Consider the following 21,676-nt stretch of genomic DNA (forward strand, 5'->3'; position numbering starts at 1 on the left):
CATCGTATCATGCTTCCAGTCCCTTCTCTGTTGATATTTCCCGCACCCAACGAGTGCTATTCAAGAAATACACTCAAATCTCATTTCACACGTTAAAACCTTCTTGTTACCTTCACTAACGTATTTTTTCTCGGCCTTTGCTTCGCCTGTCTTCAAATTTGCTTTATGGGAAGCTTTCAGCTAGTAAACAATCAAATAGAAAATTTAAAACCAACTATACAATCGCTTTTTGTATAGTTTTAATGGGATTTGATGGCAGACAAACGATATTCAACAGGGACCAACTCCCTGTCCTATCACGTGATATCATTAGAGAAACAAAGAGAGAAAGGACTTTGATTGAATCATCTATTGAAAAGGTCGCTGTTCATATCGAAGCTCCTACGTTGTTAAGGAATTCTAGAAGGGAGAGGGCACTCAAGAAAGTTTGTATATGGTAAGTTGTTCGTTTATTTGTGTTTTTCGCTTCCTCCTCGCCAAGCCTTATCGCTAATTTAAATAGAAATGGATTCAGTGTGTTTGCCAGGAAAATGTTGTTTGTTGTACACAAGACAGACAACTAAGGTATTGACCAGTAATGTTTGTTGGTCCTGTGTTTCCTTATCTCCGTCCATTATTAGCACTTGGGCGTTTTTACATGGGACGAGTTAAGGATTTTCGTTCAACATCGAAATGATTTACGCTTCCAATCATAAGGAAATTGATAAAGTATTTCCAAATAGGCAAAAGTTTTAATGTGTTTTGATCAAGAACTTAATGAGATCTTGTAAAATAGACAAAAGCATACGACATATGAATTTTCATTTCAAACCAGGAATTTCAATCAACGATAAAGTAAAACTAATGAAAACTAGTAAATAAAGTAAAGTAAAAAAAAGAAAGAAAGAAAAACAAATTAGTTGAATGAGAATTGGATGTAAATTGAACGGAAACAAGCAATCAAGTTGATTTCTTATGAATAAACTATATGGCTGCCGGCCGGAGTTTGGGTGCAGATCATGTGTGTTCTGCACCCAAACAACTTTTACAGGTTTCAGCGCACTGGCATATCGATAAAAAGGGAGCATTAAGTTGTAGTCTAATGATTATTTTGATGCTTTCTAGAACAGAACTCGTATTGTAAAATATGCTTTAAAAGATTCTAATTCTCTTCGTTTGTAGAGCACATCATGGGTGAGACATTCAGGGTGAAATTTCGTGTTGAGTACAAAGGGAAAAGAAATGATGTGGACACCCCGCATCCTCTAAGTGTAGAGCTTGACGATGGATCAACTATTATAGATCTCTTACGAAATGCTGCTCGCTTTCATCAAGAGTATGTATCTATGATATTTAAAAAACTTTGGTGTCAATCGATCTGTTAAATCATGGTTAAATAGTGATTGATCCCATAAGGACAGAGCCCTATTATTTTTGTATACTCTGTATACCTTTGTGTAAAACCTGTTGGTTTACCCTGGGTATCAAAGCCTCATGAATCTGGGGATTAAGTATTGTAGACAAATTTTTCTGCGCCTAGTTTTAACTTTATTTCTGAGACTAAATGATGGAATTTATGGTACTAATGGTTCTGTTGATTCTACGTTTTGCGTTTGATGTTCCAATATGATAATATAATATAAGTATAATATAATATAACACAATGTAATTAGATATAGTATAATATAATATAATATAATATAATATAATATAATATAATATAATATAATATAATATAATATAATATAATATAATATAATATAATATAATATAATATAATATAATATAATATAATATAATATAATATAATATAATATAATATAATATAATATAATATAATATAATATAATATAATATAATATAATGTAATATAATATAATATAATATAATATAATATAATATAATATAATATAATATAATGCAATATAATATAATATAATATAGTATAATATAATATAATATAATAAAATATAATATAACATAATATAATGAAATATAATATAATATAATAGAATATGATATAATATAGTAAAATATAATATTATATGATGTAATAAAATATAATATAGTATAATATAATATAACATAACATAATATAGTATAGTAAAGTATTATATAATATAATATAACATAACATGGTATAGTATAGTAAAGTACAATTATTGATATGATATAAAAGCAAACTTTCAAGTCTTTGGGAATTTTGAATTCAGCATGTTTACAGTTCTGTTACCATAGAAGCAAACAGATTAAACGGTTCCTGGTTCTAGAGAAGTACCAGGAAAGCAGAAAAGCATGTTAGTGCTAATTGGTTTCAAGCTCGTTTTGCTTTTACTTGGTACATGATCTAGCAAAGTGTATTGCAAAAATTCTGTATCGGTTTATGACGGACCCTCAAAGGAAATTATGAACCAAAAGTGGAAGGTTTTAAGTATCACCTTTGTCTGGATCTGAAAGGCCTTACTTCTTCAATTCCAATTTGCCACCCCCGACTATTTTTCTTTGTACCCCATCCACTCCCTTTCTTTTTTTTTTACAAAGATGTTTTAGAAGTATAAAGACGAATCTTACGGACTTTCCAAATCTTACAATATAAAGACGAAGCTAAAATGAAACGAATATCGTTTGTGTGAAATTTCTGATTTTGTCTGGAAATCTGGAAATTTTACCCTTCATAAAAACAAATACACTTCTGTGATCTTCATCCAGAAAAATGAACCCCAGAAAGACAAAATTTGTGCATGTTGCATCGAAGTATCCGTTTTGGAAGCTGTCTGTTTGAGGGGGGGCTGTCCTGTTGGAGAGATATTGAAGGTAACTGTAGCACTGCTGCACCATTCATTGTTAACTTTTGCAATACCTTTCTCAACAGATACGGATTTACAACAAGGTACATTAACGGCGTTGGCGATGTTGTCACGGCCTTTAACAATATCTTGAATGACGAGGAAGAAGATATGCGGTGGATTTTTTACAGCCCTAGTGGTATCGCCATTGAGAAACCGCTCGGCCGCTTTAGATTGACCGCAGGTGACGAAGTCGTAGCTTGTTACGAGCGGCTTCAAGATGGCAGAGATGATCAACTGATACAATTGGGGATCAAGAAATTGCCATCCAAGTAACTTTTTGTCACTCACTTTCATTTTGTAATGTGATAGAGCTTGTAAGGAATTTAGGCTATTTTATTTCAGAGTTGAGCGATGGGCGCTGTTTTTGGAGCTAGTATATTTGTGTTGAAATTTGTATTAGTGTATTTGTTTTAACCAATTTTCAAGCAACCCTCCCCTTACTTGCACTAGATGGAATGTTTGGATTACAACACATTCTATACTTGTACTTTACGCATTATCAATTGTTATATTGTAGGTTAATCATTTCTTTTGCCCATGCAGTAAATTTTGTCAATAAAGGCGGGAATTTCATATGATTTACAATGTTTCAGTTTAGAAGGGGTTTACAATTGTCCCTGAACAGTGAAGTTAAAATTGCAAACAAAGATTATTTCAGTTGTTCACAATCTCCTATCATGGTTAGTTTTCTAAATCTAGCGAGCATCCATAGAGAGAGAGGGGAGGGGGGTGGTTAGAGGATTGAAAGTTTATCTGGGGTTCTCAAAGTACGGCTAACCTTTTTAGGTGAGAATTTCTATTTACGAACATACATTGTAGTTTATTTCCAGAATTTGTTGCTGTAAGTTACTTATTTTATTTGGCATCTTAAGAAGTGTTTTTTATAGTTTTTTTATAAATGTCTTCTTTCACCTACAAAATTTTGTTCCTAGCAAAAGAGCAATCGTCTGTCTGTCCGGACTCTCCTGCTTCATTTTTTCTACCCTGTTACTTTGCAACCAGTCGCGTAGCTCTAACACCAATAACGTCCAACAAAGTATTATGTATATAATGCCAAGGGTATACCTTAGAGATACCTTTTAAGTTAAAGAATGGATCTGGAAAAAACATTTTCAGGGTACCTCTACTTGTTTCTACCCCAATTTAATTTTGATTTTGCTTAACGATGTTCCATACGGTTGCGGCCATAGAATTCGTCTAAAAATTAATAACTTTGCATTGGGCAGCTTTAGGCTATATTTTATAGAATTTGCCTAAGAAAAATACATCTAAAGCATTGAAACGAGATAAAAAGGGTGTGGTGTCATGGGTCATTCCCATTTCCCGCCCACTCAGAAGTAGCTAGCGCTGCCACTAGTTCCAAATGACTAAGCTTTTTCTGACGATTGTGACGTGTTGGCGTCTGTATAAAAACGTCATCTTATTTTACCACAAGCCTCTTTTTATAAGTTAAGATCTAGATGGCTAGAACGATTGTTTGACAGCTGTACTCGCATGGAAGCTAACACTTTTGGAATGACGTGCGATTAGAACTATTGACGTCTCACTTATTATTTATTTCGAAAAGTTAGTGTTCATTATCAATAGGAACTTATTTCATGATTGCTCCTATTTATAAACTCAGTGGCTCCATGATTCAACGTTTTGTTTAGTTTGATTTTTATGGTCTGGGTTATCGGCGATCAATGGCCCCATTTTCCCCTGGTATGTGGCCTCCTTTAACAAAACTTCAACAACAGTGAACTACAATGGCCGCCAAAAGTAGCTGAAACACCGCGATTGCACTCGTAATAAATGTATATTTTTCAGTTCATTTCCCTATTTCAAGTAGACGGAACCCCCTCCCCCCTTGAACAATGTTGTGAAGGAAGATGAACATGTCGCTAAACATGGGTTACACAATTTGCGCTCCAACTTTCATTTGTTGTAATTTTCTAGTCGGAATCCAACATTGCATATGGGGGGGGGGGGGGAAGGGGGGACGTTTAGTAGAAAAGTGGATTGGACTGTTCCAACACTTTTGGCGGAAATTGTAGCTAAGCCCTAACAAGGTAATCGGGGACGGATTTTGAAGAAAGGGAAGGGAATCTCTTGCTTTAGCAAAAAAATTATCTAGATCTACATGTCAACCAACAGCATCTTCAAAAGTATTTGAAAAAGCAATAGACTTCCCCAACTCCCTCCTTTTTCTGAAAAGAAGTCTCAAATTTTTCATGTGCCTATAGAAAGAGCGTTTTTTCCCAGCATGCTCTATTTATACTTTTCGAGGACTGGAAAAAATGGTTAGAAAGTTATCTGCTCACTATGAATTTATCAAGAGCTTTTGGATGTTAAAGGCTGTCTACCGAAAGATCTTTTGGCAACTACATACTTACGGAGTAGAAAAAGTTTTCTCTCTTGCTTGTACATGATTTCTTCATCGACAGAATGCAAAAGTCAAAGTTAATGGGCACTACAGCACCTGGGGTAGGCTTAGACAAGGAGTACCGCAAGGATGGATGCTTAGCCCTTTGCTTTTCAACATGAGATTTGTTGCTGCCTTGACAATTGATCATTGTGCACTGATGCCTACACACTTTCTGTCACTGCAATTAATGCTAATGAGCTACTACAACTGATAAAGACAAACGCTAATAGATCCATGGATATGGTTTAAATTGAACGAACTCTCATTGCAAATCCGTCTAAATTTGAAGCTATTACAATTAGAAATAGGGGTAGAAATATAAAAAGTATTGAAATTAATAATGAGTTTAAAGGCAGTCTGTCCCCTTCGTGATGCTCAGGGAAATTACGCTATGGTGATTCTTCATTCTGATTGTCTATTTGTGCATTGAATTAACGATGCTTGAATATCGTGGCCATGAAAAGAGGTTCTGCGAACAATGGGGGACATACTGCCTTTAAGATGATAGCAGATAGCCGTGTAGGATTACATGGTGTGGAAATTGATAAAAATCTCAAGTTTGATACTCCTGTTTGATGAAATTTGTAGTAAAGTATTCACGCAGTTAAGTTCACTTGAACGAACAGCAAATCATATGGAGGAATAAAAAAATATAGATTCTTTTACATTATGTTTTTTAATGTGTAGCAGCAAAGCAAGTCAGGATAAACTAAAGAGAATAAACGAGAGAGCGTTACGACCAGCGTATTCTGACTATTCACCCTGCTGTAGAGAACTAATCGCCAACTCGAAGGAAACTTCCATCAATAATTCAATCAATTTGAATCGTAGCCCTCGAAGTATGAGAAAAATCCCAAAAATCACAATCCTATTTCTATGAAAGATTATTTTCACCAAAAAAACCAGAAACAACCTTCGTATACAAAATCCCCTTTTGATACGAAAAGCAAAACAACCCGAAATTCAAAGAAATAAAAAATCTTGGTGAAACTTGGTCCCATGAAAATAAATGCACGTGTTCTTTTTGCAGTAAATGAAATCCTTGGAATTGTTTCATGTTAGTCTTAATTAGTGTTTTTCCACTATTGTAACAACTAACATTGAATAAATCATTATCTTTATCATATACATACACAGTAAGTACCCGCATATAAGAAACCGCTTTTATAAACTGAGGCCTCGGAAAGTTTTTCATTAACTTTCTGGGAGATTTTTCATCATCAGGGTCTGAATTTCTTATAAACAGGCTCTGTCAGGTCAAATCACATCAAGCTATGACAGTACCATCTATCGACGGGCATGCAATATAACTGGTAGTAGTGTAAAATACACAATCTACCGTATAATTTATCATATCAATAGAATACGCACACTGCAATCATTCTAAAGCATAAACAGAAAATATAAAGCTTAACTGTTTATGCGTGAAATAAGAAACAATTTAGCTTCAGGTCTAAAGTTGTTTTCAATAGAAGAAGCCCCTTTTGAAGAAAATGAAGCCTGTTTCTTATACAAGGAGTTTCTTATCTGCGGGTACTTACTGTACGTGATAGGCTCCTCCCTTTCGGCTTAGCACCAACAGTAAATTGCTGATTCATGGAAGCTTAATAACATTATAAAGAGAAATTCGTTGGCAAGTAGGTTTGTCATCAAAGCTTCAAAATCATTTTGAAATTAAAAAGAGAAGGTTGAGCCTCCTGAGCTTCCCTCCAAAACACCTCTATGACTATCCGCACAAAAGCTGTGTGGCAAGGGAAGCCTACTGCAGTCATATTCGTCCGCTGCAAAGTAAACAGGATCTATAATACTGAAACTGGCGCTGTTCTTAACATCTTCAACAATTTTCAACATGAAAAACGCGAGTTTCTCAACATTTTAACATATTCCTTTTTCGTGTTTTGTCCTTTCGTTCGCAGTGCGAACATGTTGGCAGATGAATCTCAACACACTGGCTTTAAAAACTAATGTTCCACACGAGGAAATCCACACAAAAAACAAACTTAGATCTTGCAAAAACAGAGTAATGCAACAAAAACACATTTTCAGTAAAAACAACAACCAACATTTAAAACTATAAACTGTAATTGACTCTCAAATAAAGCATCATATCTCTAAAGAATGAAGTATACTTTCTATCTTAAGAGTTATTTCAAAGAACTCCAGAGAAGCTCTTCCAGAGAGCAGCGGACTAGGAAATCTCTGGACATACCATTGACAATAAGCAATCTTGTTTTTAAAATTTATTTCACGACAACGGAGAAATAGGTAATGACAACGGAGGGTCCCACATGAACAAATGTAATGCTGTTATTGTTTAGAGGCCCTTTTGAGGATATTACATTTGATATCTCGTAAAAAGGGTTTTTATTGATGCTTCCTCGAGCGTTTTTACAGAATTCTTTAGATGTTTTGAATTTTGACGCCTTTATCATGGATTTCAAGTTTTGCTATCAACAATTTTGGTAAAGATAATCAACATAGGCCAGCTCCAATGTATGTAAATACCTATTTTCTTTCTGTATTCAATTTCGCTTCTTGTTTTCTAAAAGTGCACGCTTTAATCAAAGAAGAGGAAATGGTTTAAATGATAAGCAACAGTCTATTCTGTATCTAGAGTTAATTTAAAACATAATACTTATGTTATATGCATTCCTTGATTGTAAAAACCATCATATGGCCTAAAGACGAGGAGTTCGTCCACTATTCATCTAAGGCAAGCACATGGCCTCAAAAGTAGATCTAATTCAGTATCTCTATGGTCTAGGCCTCAAACGGTTAAGGCCTAAGACGTGTGTGAGACTGAAGAAGATATCAACAACTGCACTTAAGTTTGCTTAAACTAGCTTTTACTTCCAAGGAGCATTTATCTTATTTTATTTCTGTCAGTAAAATGGGGACAGTGAAGCTCTTATTCATTTGCCTTTAATAGCTAGAAAGAAACCCCTTAGGATTTGACAAAGCTTGCTCTCGACAATAGATCAAAACTTGAGTTAAATTGCGTACATTAGACGACAAATTTATTTACAGCTAAGCATTGCAACGTTGCTTTAAAGTCTGCAATTATGACCTTGGTTTTTAGACCACAAATTCTCTTAAACAACAAGTGTTGTGCACAATAATGCCTTTGGTGGCAAACTGAAATCCGCTTATTGCAAAAGCTTGGATGAGGAGGACCTTCTGTTTTTCAGCCGAAGAGTCTCATGACACTGTGGAGGCGCTAGTGCCTTGGTTGGGCCTTCTCGTGATACAAACAGTTTACAAGGTTCTGGTTTTCTCGCTTTGCAATTCGACAATACAAAATATTTTACTGTCAAAAGCGCTAAAATTGTCCAGAAATTAAATAAATGTTTCGCGTTACTAAAAAATCTACTTCAGACGGGGTCTGCCTAACATTTTTGCGCATTACCTGAGTTGCAATGCTCTTATCAAAAATACCTTTTACCACGCTCTTTGTTGGTTTCCCTTTGCTTTTAAACAAAAACGTAGATTAATCCAAAAAGGAAATCTGACTTGAGATTAGGGATGAAAAGCCCTATATCGGGTTTATTCCTAATTATCTGATAGATTTAAATTTATTTCCTTAAGATAAAAGATAAATCTCTAACGACAAGCACGCATGTCCTAAATGGAAAAACCACAACAAAAAACATGGTGCTGGTTCAACTCGACGGCTACTAAAAACCGAGGGGCAATTCATCCTTGGAAATAACGTACTAGATTTTGGCAAGAAGAAAAGATTAAGAGGGATTTTCAGAAAAAACAAAAGGAATTCCACCAAAAGCGTTCGAGATTTCCATGGAGTGATCTGCCAATGTTATTTAAAGGCTTATAAACCTATCATAAATAACAAAACTTTATAACGAAATTTGAAGCACAACTAGAATCTATAGTCCATGACCCACTTTGGAAATTAATTCGTAAGGGAGTACATGTTGAAGATGAAATAGTGTAGATGAAATTTTCAAATGCTAAATGGTATTAATTAGTCGATGAAACATAATTCACAGATAGTTTTCAAGCATTGGTTTAAAGACTTATCTTTTTCTTTTTCAAGCTTTATCTCTGCTTGCAGCTTGTGCATATCAATTTAGGAAGCAAACATACATACAAAGATGGTTTCTACTTTCTTAAGTAAACACGTATAACAATTATAAATGCATCTAAATGCTATTTTAGCATTACCAGAATTCGATTCATACTGCTCTGGGGGATTCAAAAAGTAACAGAAATCTGCACCTAGGGGTAGATACTAACATTGTATTCGAAGGGAAGGGTAGGGAGTCAGAGACCTAAGATTTGTCCAACATATACACTGAGACGACAGAGTATCATTTAGGCGGGAGTAAGACTAAAACAATCTTTAGTATCAGCTTTTCATCGATTAATGAAAGCCTTCGATAATCCTCTCTTTTTAAGCCTACGTACTTCATTAATCTCTCTTTTTGTAAACATAACATTAACAAATAAATAAGAACCTAGAACTCTAAATTGAATTAAAAACTGAATCTCTAGCGGCACTTGGTCGGCAGCTGATACAGGTCTGACCCATATCGATATAACATTCATAGCAAAATGTTGCATAACAGTCTTCATCACGACAAACAATTGTCTTTCTGGCAGACAAACTGTTGCAAATCATGCAACGATACACAAACAGCTTTTCAATAAGATCTCTAATCTGCATTGGAAGGGCATGGAACAGTCTGTGGCCGATTCCAATTCTCCATCTGATTCTCCGACCCTCTGACAGCATTCTGCCACGTTCTTTGCAAGCTTTCCAGAACTGTGCACGATCGTGTAAAATCTTGTAGTACAGATAGACACCCCTGGCTGACTCTTTTTTCGGATAGAAAAACGAGCAAATGCGACTTCGTGACCGGAGGGCGTAGCTTTGAAAAATTATAGCTATTATAAGTAACGCTAGGACTATGCAAATCGAGTAAACGATGTCCATTTCAAGGGATGTAAAGGCGATAGGGCATTGATTTGAAGCGTGTTCGTTAAGATATGATAATGCTTCGTAAACACCCTTGTCCAGAAAAATAGTTAGCAAGACGACTAGGCCAAGCGACAACCAAACAATGACCCACTTCAGAATTTGCTTTACCTCCTGTGATGTTTGCAAAAACGATGAAGGAAGAACGTATGTGCGGAATTCAAGCTTTCTCAATGGAAAAAGTTTATTTCTCATTCCACGCTCTTTTCGTTCGCAATCAAGTGCCTGCAATTTGCCTGTGATATAAACGTTGTCCATTTCTTTATTTGACAAATAGTCCCTATTGTACCAATAAGCTTCATGAACCAAAAGCAGAAGTAGCAATGGTAACATCTGCAGCAAAATATTTCTCAAGTTGAAAATTGAATTTCTGATCGTCTGCTTTGGTTTTGCCTTTTGTTTTCTTTCGCTAAGAGAACATTTCGCCTTTGCCCCGCTGAAATTTTGGCAAATGTCGCCGAAGCGAGGTTCTACCATTTTCATTACACATGACTTATCTTCAGCACTGCATACGGGCAAAACATTTTCTAAAGCTGTACGTAGCGCATTTTTGCATGTTTTAACTTTACTCTTTTCATGCGGAGAGCTGTTCTTGGTGAAATTCACTGTTCCATTCACCAAATCATGGCTCCTCGGCCTGGCCATGTAGGGATCCATAGCTTTGACAACCTGCTCGTAGCTACTTTGGTCTAACGGAATGCTGTCACTTGCATTTGACGCAGCCGAGTTGCAATTCCATACAATACGCAGATTATTAGCGACATTGCAACCCGGGCCTGTGATAATCAAGACACAGAGTGTTATACACAGCCCAGTTTTCACTTTCTTAGAAAACAAACTTGGGGCCAAAAGAGTAGCAATGCAGAGCCATCGCCGTTTTCCCATTGTTAGCAATCCAACAAACACAATTGCAAAAACGTTCACTGCCGTTGTAAAGCAAAGGAGTGGGGATGTCTTGCACACATGCAGCATCACTAAAAACAGTCCAATAGCTATTAGAAAACTTATTGCAAAATACAGCAACACAAAAACCCTTTCCTTTCGCAACTTCCTCCGATCTTGAGATGGATTTGATGATTTTTGATCCGTCGCCCAAGTTTCATACACCGACTCTGAGTTTTCACCAATCGAATCTAAAGGAATCTTAACAGAATCTGGAGATGCGAATCCGGTCTGCGTATCATCCAAATTTGTGCTTTTTCTCTGGTATATCAACTTTAACATGACACCCTTTTCCTCACTTGATGCTAGTTCACCGTTCAAAATGCTGACGCGCGGTGCAAACGCGGGTATTTCATATCCATCTTCATCCTGAATGGAAGGCCGCGGACTTGTGGCCCGTTGCGGGCTTTCTCGAAAACTGCTCAAAAGCGGTGCCTCACTGATTGTTGTATTGCAATAGCTTCTTCTTGTGACAATATCCTCGTTGTCCGGTTGTTTATCCCCGCTGTAATGACTGCAGCTGTTGTATCCTTCATCCGATTCACGAGAGCGAAACTTTTCGTGATTACCGTTCGATTCTCGCTTCCGGCGTGATCTCGGTGGCGCCTTCGGCAAAGGATTGGTGACTAGATTCGGCGATAAAGGCACATACTCGTCTGCGATTTCGGACTCACCATCGCTTGTGATCTGGTTCTTATCGCCTTTGCGCTCAAACGGTTTAACGATGCTCGTTGGCCTATGTTTTTCATCGATATTTTGTGATTTTATCGGAGATTCTTTAGCAAACACAGATGACGATCTTTTTTCCTCCTCTGCAATTTCTTGTCGCTCTTTTTCACAAGACATCTCGTTTTCGCTAGGCCCCTCATCGTCTTCATCATCATCTTTCAACTCTTCGATACAGCCTTTCGGTATTTGCACGAACTTCTGCGATACCAGAGTCTTACCAACAACCGAATTATCATTATACGGCTTTACATCAACAATAATATCTCCCTTTTCGACCGCAAGCAGCTCGCCATTTGATTGGCAACTCCCGTTGACAATGGTCGGAGCTTCAAAATCCTCAACGACTTTGTAATAATTCCTCATCATTGTCGAAATCTTGATAGTGAACGTGACCCAATAGTTGAATTAACGCATAGGATTTCCTCCGGTTGAGAACATTACGAAAACCGATCTTGTTTTCCCACAGCCTTCTCACGCGCGTCTTCCCACTTCATCTGTTAAAACAAGTAAACAGATAACATAAGAGAAAATTCAACATTGTGATAATAGCGACAAGACATTTGAATAAGCTCACGTACTAATACAGAAAGAGAGGTGCACGCCCTTAAAGCTTGGGCCTAAATACTTCCAATATAACGAAACTATCGCCAAATAGTCTGGTGCTCAGACAGTTTTACCTAATAGGATTGCCAATCAGTCAACCGTCCTTCAGGATTTCTTCTTGCAGGTATTCAGAATTGAGAAAAATTCAGTCAATTTTTCAAAGAACAACAAATCCTGAATTAATCGGAAAAACTTTTGATCCCAGCTGAAAACAAGCAGCATCTTAATCAAACGTCATAAAATATTAAACATGCAAATACCATTGGACTTACGATGACGTAAGGACAGGTGAATAACAGTTTTATGCAAGCGAACAATCGACTGTGGGATATAAGGGCTACAAGGCTTGTTAGCCGATTTGCCAATCCAACTGCTTAAGGCCTTTATGGTGCAAAACAATGATCAATATAGCTAAACCAATGAAATTTCAATAGAAAATCAGAGTCATGTAGGAGAAAAACAAAGTAGAAATAAGCTTACTGAGTCAGAGGAGACGGAAAACACAATGCGAGAAGACAGTTTGACATGGCAAAAGAAAACACCCTGGGATATATGTTTTATTATAAGATGAATGAGAAAGACGGCAGAAGAACAGAGTCTTCTTTTTCCTCTACCGCTTTTTTATTCTCAAAGGGCATTATTTACAACATTGCGATTCCCAGCAGATGACAGTTGAATATTCCCTATGGACTGTTTCTGCTAAAACACAACCGCGCAAATGTACTATGTATTAACCTGATAGCCAAGATTGTCATTACATGACCTTCAACAGGGCCCGCGCCAAATGGGGGGCCGGGGTAGCCATGCCCCCCCCAGTTTTTGAGAAGAAAGTAGTTTTAGAGCTGCAGTAAAAGAGGTAAGAAGCCTTGGCCCCCTACTTTTCCTAGCCTTGCCCCCCCCCCACTTTCAAGAAGCAAAAATGTATAAAAGGAAGCAACGAAAACATAAGCTGCAAGGTTTGATTCAAAAATCGCCTTGATATCAAAAAAAGTAGAACTAACAGAGAGGATATCAGATCACTAGGTTTACAAATGCATTACGTCTAGAATTTATTCTCAGTATAAAACAGCCCAAGAACACTCTTTTCATAGGAATACCTTGATTCTTTCAGAGCTGCGATATTCTAAAAAATTCTAAAAAATATACTCTTAACATAACCATTCTTTACTGATAATTTCGTATTTGAAAGTAAAAATACAAACGCTTGATATTAAATTTCCTCCATGTTAACAGTTTTGAATAGCATAGAGACTACGTAAGTAGATCGTCAGTGAATAAGATAAGAGGATTTGTTAGTTAAAAACTGTGAGCCTATTTTCTATCTCGTCGTCACTTTTCACATCTGCCTTAAATACCGTCGGCGAATAGTTTTAACTCGCATCGCCACAATGGACAAAAATGGAACCCACTTGCCACCGAAATTCGGCAAAGTTCATGAGAAAATAGCGACTCAGTTAGTATTCAATGGCCTATTCTACATAAATCGGTTCTCTTAAAAACCCGGAATTAACTTATAATGTGAAAGAATCTTGCACTGAAAAAAATGAAAAGGAAACGATATATACGATGTAACGAAATTTTTTTGTTATAGTCTTGTTATAATATACATAAATATTATCACTTACAAGTTTATACTTCTCGAATGTTTGAAAGTAAGGATCTTCTCCGTTAGAACAAATAGACTTATATACATCACTGCTTTGAGCATGGTCGACAGCAGTTGAAAAATTGAACAAAACACAGCAGTATGTGTCCACGCGGTACTAGCCAATGACTCACTGTCCACTGCTTTTATTCAAACGGACAGCAGGAGAGTCGGACAACCCATGATAGTGTTCATTCACAACAAGCATCCTGCCCGGATAATTCAAAGTCTCCTTTGCCGTTATCGTGGAAAAGTAACGGTTCTAGTACGTTAGTTCGTTAATCGGTATGAATCATTCAGTCACGTCGTGGAATGAGGGACGGGAATTGGGCAAGCCCCTAACCCTTACCCACAGGGTTACTGTCCTTAAAGTAAAGAGGGGACTGTGCTCTTGGCAACTTTGGGAGGCCATACCTAGAACCACACCAAATATGCATGCTTTTGTGCATATAAAATCATTTAAAACAATCCACCGATCCAAAGAGACTGGTAGGAAATTGCTCTTTCTCGGAAAAATTATAGCATAATAATAGGGTTAATAGCACAGAATTCGTCCAGCCAAACATTTGCTCGCTGTACCTTAACAAGAAGGGCCCAGCTTCCCAAGCCCCCCTCCAAGGCAACCCTGCGTACCCATTATTCGTTAATGTCAATTCAAGATTTCTTATCTTCTTGAAATTGCGGAGGGGGTCTCAATTCTATTTTTTATTCTCCGAAAAATTATGCAGATTAACTTGCCGTGACAAAATAACACACCTCTCTTTACAGGAATATTCAAAGTTTATTCTTTGATCATTTAAAACTATGACGCAACTGGGAAGAATCGAAAAACTGACTTGAAAAATATTTCATATTTGTGGAAGACATATTAAAATTCTATTTCCGATAGTTCTTACTAAAAAAGTTTTCGCCGAGGCTCGATACTTTTTTTGATAACGTGTTCATAATTTAAAACATATTTTTATAAAACTTCATACAATTGATTTTATCTTTGACCACTAAATAACAGTTTTGCATGACATTTTTAGTGGCACGGTTGAAAATCCAATTAAAATCAGCCCTGGTTAGTTAACACGAGAGAAAATTTTCAAAAAACACATCATGATGTATTTCAGAGCGTCCTGAGCAACTTGGTTAAAATGCACTACTTTTACTCAACGAAATTTTTAAGGAGGCCCCCTTTTTTATTAATACCACATCCCTACACCTTCTTCACAAAAACATAGACGCCTTTTTCTTAGGTAATGCTGCTACATATACAAAACTCATTAATCCTGTGCTAGGTCAAGTAATCTATTCGCTCTCAAACAGCGAATAACCGAATAGATCAATTTCAGATTAACAAGTTTAGCGAACAATGAAATTACCAGATGCCTGGAAAACTCTGCCGGAAACGGTAAACAACTTTTACTGTGTTTGTTTGGGAGACGAGTAAGAGAAAGTTTTTATCGAGTATCGCAACCCTTTATGGAGTTAAAGAGCATGTGCACGTAACGAAGTTATTATTGCTCTCTGACTCCAGGACGGAGGGTTGCCACACTCATTTGAAGATTTTCGCTCGCTCGTCTCTCCAACAAGCATTTCAAACAGTCAAAAAGGAAAGACTTTGATTTTACTTGATTGAATATCTTAATTTTTAGGCAATAGCAATTATTTTAAAAAATTTTTGCTTTAGGCTTCAGAGTATTTCAAGAAAGTTTTATAATACAAACATCGAGTCGTGAATTTTCAGATAAAAAAGGAATGCTCGTTTATGAAAAAAGGCCTCATAGGGCTTGCATTTAGCATGTAAATGAGAAGCAACTATATGAAAGGTTTAAAAGCAAGATTCGACATTCTCGAAAGTCCCAAAGCGGAGTTTCAGTTCATCATGGTGTCCTTTCCTTCCTTTTTCGTTATGCGATCTCGTAATGGTGTTGCAAGACACATTTACGAGGCTGCAAATTGATAACTTTAGACGATACCTCGAAAAGTCCCGCAGAGTTGTACGGGTCCAAATTAACATGAAAAATTATGTTTTATATTTTAGATAAGAGAGGAATAAAGTCTTAATGACACAAAATTCGATACAAGTGAAAAAGTTGATCAAAGCTCGCATTATAATGAAGTCCAATCATTGAATACGGCCAAGATATATCAGACTTTTCAAGGCTCCGATCCATAAACTTCGATTAGACCTCCCCATATGAAAAGTTTTAAACATTCCCTAAAAGATTAACTAAGTGACTTCCTTGATAATTGCGTGGGTCCTGTTATGTTATTCGTTATTTGTACCTGTTGCTTGGCTTTGTGATTATGCCACCTACCACACCCCATCTATCGAAATAGACTTGTTTTGGACATACAGAAAAAGTGAACTTTTTGTCATAAAATGGGGGAGGGGATGCAACCCCTTGGCCCAACAAACATATCCATGGGCTGGGAATAAGGGCTAAAAGCTTTCGGGACGAAAAAACACAACATTATCTATTTCCTCTAACTTAGGCAATCATAATGAGTAAATTCTCAATTAAGTAGCGGAAAATATCTGCTTTCCATTGTATGGTTCTAATTTTATTGCTATGTCATCACTTTCACCGCGTGAAATTAGACACACACGTTTAATTTGGCACAGATTCTATTTTCACCACTGTGTGACTGAAATAAATCCTGAGTTTGCGGTTGAGCTATTTTCTGAACAATAGTAACCTTTTTATCAATGGAAACTTGCTCAAATACAGGATATGGAATTGGCCTAGGGCAATTTCACACGTTCGGGTCGTGTGGCGGACCCGGAAATCTTTTAGGATGCAAGATTTGAACTCGATAACGATACGTATATCACGATTCTTATGCGCAGCATCAAAGCCTTTCAATTCAAACAAAGTAACAATGCTATGCATATTTTAATAAGAAACATGCGGCTAGAAACAGATTTCCTTTTTTATGATGCGGGTACTCGTGGATGCAAGATAAGAAATTGCTTTGCACAGGCAGTCGTCTTGTCTACATTAATGTTCCTACACTATCTAGCCACCATGTTCGAACAAAATGAAATAAACAGTTTAATGACAAAACCGGACAAAACTATTCCAGTGAGAAAGAAAATCCTGAAATTTTCGTTAAAATTCTACAAATTAGAAACTGTAAAAGTAATATAATTGCTTCTTTGCGTGACCTGGTTGCAACATAGAGATCTATCTAGAGTTCTCTCCAAAACAGTTTCCATCACTGCAACACAATACTTTGGGTATCTAATGTAGTTTCGATTTCAAAACAAAAGAAAATCTTGATTACTCAAAACATCTGAAATATCAAGGGAATTTTGGCAAGTAGAGATGATGACCTACGTGACGTCAAATCATTGACCAGAGATTCATCAATGGGATTACTCACAGAGCTCTCGAAATTCACAAGCTTGCGTGCTCTTTTGTTTGTCAGAAAAGGGCTTAGATTTCTGTCAGGCATTCTGAAAATATTCAGTTTATTTTCTGAAAGCACGTTTCTTTAAATAACCAGGCCTATGGTCAAAATCACCTCAGGGATAGATCATCAGCAATCAGTCAGCACTTCACATCAGATATGTTTATTTGAAAATGGAACAGTACCATCAGCAAAAATATTCTTAGTATTAAAATTTTTGCTCAACACAGCCGAAACTGCAAGTAAAATGGAAAAATTTAAATGTTGTGTAATTTTAACAAAGACTACATAATTATATTACTCATTTTCTGCTGTACAGTTTTGAACCTCCAGTTTGATCTTTTGCAGTTTTCTAAATTTTGCTAGGGGATATGCTTATGTCCCTTTTGGTGACAAAGTGGGTGAGCCATCTTTTATTTGCTGACAAGCCTGAAAACCTGCTGACAAAACAGTCTGGCATTAAAAAACTCCTCATTTTTTCAACCAAATTTTTTGCAGAGGGGTGTCACACCACCACACCTCACTATAGCAACAGCCCTTTCCTCTGGATACAAGGTTCAGAAAATCTCCTTCTTGCTGTTTTTAAATCATGTGATGAGGATTACAGGTAACTTAAGCCATGTTGGCTTTGCAAATGGCAGAGATCAATACTTGATAATGATCTGCTGAATTACAAACACAGTTAGGAATAACCTATTTTAACTGTGCACAATGTTTCAAATTTCAAACTGATTTCCTTACTCAAACAGGTGGCATAAATCCATTAGGAAATTAGACCAATAAAGATTTGATGAATGGTATTCATACTGTTGTACATTGTTTAAAACACCAGGCCACAAGCATATTCATGAAAATGCTTTGCTACGGGTATTATTCAAAGTGAAGGAAGGATTTGATTTTTACCAACAGTTCCTTAAAGTCAAAACATGGGGGATGGACTTAATATATAAGTAGAAATTATAGATATGATAAGATTTCCAATTTATCATCTTGAATGAACTATAGAGTTAGTACTTCCTTTAAACTAATTAATTTGATGTTTTGGCAAAACTCAAAGCCAATTTTAGTAAGCTAGATGGTTTCCTGTTGTGGGGAGGAAACACCCCCTCCCCATAAAAACATGAAAGTTCTGTTAAAAGAAAAGTCATATTCAATTTTTCAAAAAGATCACCCAAACATCATTGTCTTGAAACCATTGTTTGAATTAGTGTCAATAACACTGTCCATTATTTTTTCTGTTGATATTGCAAAAACAAAGATTCTTTGTATAACTATGTTATTATCCTTGATTGTAGATAAGAACCTACTGTTATTAACAAAGAATAAGATACAAAGAGTTTTTCAATATTTAAACTGGTTGGCAAAAACAACATCTTATTTAATACAAAATGATGAAGAACAGACATAAACACTGCACCACTGTGCGCTTTATTGCTTGTGGCAAGACCAAAGTTTGTATTAAATTAACAACATCTGATAATAAAGGTTGTACTCAGGCCTGTTGTTAGCTGTTGTTCTCAAGGGGGGTTTCCAGGCCCCATTAGCTGACAAAATTGGTGAGGCATCCTTTTTTTGCCGACTTAGCATCCCAAGATGGTGAAAACTATTTTTTTGAAAGAGAGTGTCACACCCCATATGCCCTCTTATAGCAATGGGCCTGGTTGCACTGCAAATGAGTCACTTTTGATTACAATCTGGTTTATTTTAAAGGGGTTACAGAAACAAATGCTTACTGTAACATATACCAGCAATTGGATAAGTAGGATAGGCAACATTTCACAACTCCAAATACAACAAATCAAGACTAAAATGAGTTTTAAAAACTGTTAATATTAAAAACGTGCCAACTCCTAATATGTAAACTGATTTAGGAATAAGGAATTATCTTGCAAATATGAAACTTGAAAAATATCCAATGTACCACAAAGCAAATGTTTTGATTGCTTTATCTTAAGTAGGCCTTTTGCTGAAATCTTGAAAGATGTGACTTGTTGAGTTTGCGTTTTCATGAAACGTGTGCTAAATATATCTTCACCAAGACATGGGCAACAAAAAAACTGAAATGAAAATTTTGCCCTTTTGAAAAACAAGCCAAATAAAGAAAAAACAGTCTTTTGAATACCAGTGAAAATCTTGGCTTTTATCTTAATTCCTTGCCAATTATGATACTCAACCACAAAACATTATTAATCTGTACAAATACTTGAAAAGCTGAGCATGTGAGATAATGTACCAAGCTATATTTAGATCTGTGAATCTATTTTGGCACACAACAAACAATAGTTGAGGAATTCTGTCACAGCCATTGATGTGCCAAAATATTCAGTAACACAAAGTGTGCTGAATGAATTCTAGCAGAAATAAGTGCAATGTAAATAGATTTTAATTGATACTTGAAACTGAACCAAAGGCAATCTAGGGGTACTAGAGTGACTTGAGCTGTCTGTGAGCTCATCTATTGGTTGATTTTCATTGACAGTTAGCTTAAGACAGTTAGGTATCCTTTGATTTCCTTTAAGCATCACCAAATTCTTTATTTTATCTTGACACCACTAACTTTCAAATATATCAACATAGCCTCTAATTAATTGTTTTAAAAAAAATAATTAGGAAACCAGTTCAACATTGAAACTTCCAATGGAGAAAAAAATATTCAAACAAATTATGCCTTTAGAAATAAACACCACAATTTTTACTATAAGAGAACACTCAATTTAAATCCTTTCTTTACTTTAACTGCACTTTAGCATACTAATTTCACTGACATTTTTTACTTCTTTTCGAGTTATGTTAGAATTGACTGCTGTGAAATAAATATATTGTTGTGACATTTTTGTTTTGTTTTATTGATAGCGGAAACTGAAATTATTTGAAATACTATCAACAAATATTCCGCTTCTTAATGAATCCGGTAATTTGACAGAAAAAGTGCTAATTCTGCCTTCCTCTTCGGTGATTTGTGACGTTCCCTTACTGTTTTTAATAAACTTTACGTCGAATCGCTACAAGTCGTTGTGGAAAATTCACCGAAGCAAGCTATGTATGGGCCTGATCATGAAAACAAGTGATTTCGGCCAGTAGACAATGGATTATCAGTAAACCGTAATCAATCAATTTACCCCTCGCAACAATTAACAATACAGATTATAACCGCCTTCTAAACAGGACTAAATATTCTAAGATAGACTAGCGCACCATCACTTTCGGAATACTATTCGACCGGAGCTTGATTCAAAGTTAAAAATGCTTTACTTTAGTTTTAATCTGTTGCGTACGCTTTTTCCCAATAGATTCTGGTTGAAAGGCGACAGTGTGCGGGCCATCAATATAGTTTCCTGTGCAAAAGTCAGCGAGCCGAAGGTTGCTAAGTTTTTCCTATCCCTCTCTATAAAAGCGTAAAGGATGATGATCGCAAAATTTCAGTGGATACATACCTCCAGTAACTGCCTTCCAGTAATTCAGCCAGCCTTCTCCCTCGATTTCCTCCAGTTGATTATCGCATGCGATTAATCCCTAATCTGATTTTCCTGTCAAAACTTGGAATGATAACAAATGTCAAGAAGCATTGTTGTCTCGTTTCAAGGCAGTGATGTTTCCCAACTGAGGCTACCGTTTTGTACTGGTGTAATCGGTTAGGATTGGGTTTAGGGTTAGTGTTAGGTTTAGGTTTAGGGTCAGTGCCGTCGGAATGAAATTCATATTGGGGGGGGGGGGGGTCTGCCCATTGTTTTCCTTCTCGTTCAGTACACTGTTATAAAGGAAACATAATACAGCTTGACAATTATTGGCGGGGGCTCCAGCCCCCCCCCCCGGTTCCGACGGGCCTGTAGGGTTAGTGTTAGGTTTAGGGTAAACTAATTACGTCAACAGGTCGAGCAGTATGGAAACTGGACAGCTCCGTGTAATCCAAGGAACAGAGTCTGGCAGACGCACGCACGAGGTCAGGATAGTGTTGAATGCCACGCCTGCACGCCAAATTTTTCTGATTGCATACCAAGCTTACTACAGCGCTATTAAAAAATTATATTTGCACGCCGAATGAATGGTAAAGAGAGGTTTGCACGCGGAAAACGTGGCGTGAATGAGTATTGCACGCGCGAGATCTCGTCGAGAACTGCCATACT

The 21,676-nt window shown here is 36.5% G+C and overlaps 2 protein-coding genes across 4 annotated transcripts; one reads left to right on the top strand and one right to left on the bottom strand.

Moving 5' to 3' along the window:
- Window positions 1-3,765, top strand: LOC135693709 (uncharacterized). The gene is made up of 3 exons (XM_065212257.2): window positions 1-436; window positions 1,162-1,315; window positions 2,852-3,765. The coding sequence occupies exons 2-3, from the start codon at window positions 1,170-1,172 to the stop codon at window positions 3,099-3,101; spliced, it is 396 nt and encodes a 131-aa protein (XP_065068329.2). The 5' UTR covers window positions 1-436; window positions 1,162-1,169; the 3' UTR covers window positions 3,102-3,765.
- A 3,475-nt stretch (window positions 3,766-7,240) lies between these two features.
- Window positions 7,241-21,144, bottom strand: LOC135693650 (uncharacterized). Of its 3 annotated transcripts, none has more exons than XM_065212181.2 (2): window positions 20,987-21,144; window positions 7,241-12,396 (listed from the first exon to the last, which is right to left on the bottom strand). In XM_065212181.2, the coding sequence occupies exon 2, from the start codon at window positions 12,266-12,268 to the stop codon at window positions 9,719-9,721; it is 2,550 nt and encodes an 849-aa protein (XP_065068253.2). In that variant the 5' UTR covers window positions 12,269-12,396; window positions 20,987-21,144; the 3' UTR covers window positions 7,241-9,718. The 3 variants fall into 3 exon arrangements, with proteins under 3 accessions (XP_065068253.2, XP_065068266.2, XP_065068259.2); XM_065212194.2 differs by lacking the exon at window positions 20,987-21,144 and adding an exon at window positions 14,131-15,020; XM_065212187.2 differs by lacking the exon at window positions 20,987-21,144 and adding an exon at window positions 12,580-14,098.
- Window positions 21,145-21,676: the final 532 nt, after the last annotated feature.

Source organism: Rhopilema esculentum, chromosome 10 (assembly GCF_057945365.1).
Source record: "Rhopilema esculentum isolate cy_ngs chromosome 10, ASM5794536v1, whole genome shotgun sequence".
Classification (NCBI taxonomy): Eukaryota; Metazoa; Cnidaria; class Scyphozoa; order Rhizostomeae; family Rhizostomatidae; genus Rhopilema; species Rhopilema esculentum.

Bases quoted from the DNA above. Each gene is read 5' to 3' on its own strand.
- LOC135693709 (XM_065212257.2), top strand. From the start codon at position 1,170: ATGGGTGAGACATTCAGGGTGAAATTTCGTGTTGAGTACAAAGGGAAA. The intron at 1,316-2,851 runs GTATGTATCTAT...CTTTCTCAACAG, and splicing joins GCTGCTCGCTTTCATCAAGA to ATACGGATTTACAACAAGGT.
- LOC135693650 (XM_065212181.2), bottom strand. From the start codon at position 12,268: ATGATGAGGAATTATTACAAAGTCGTTGAGGATTTTGAAGCTCCGACC.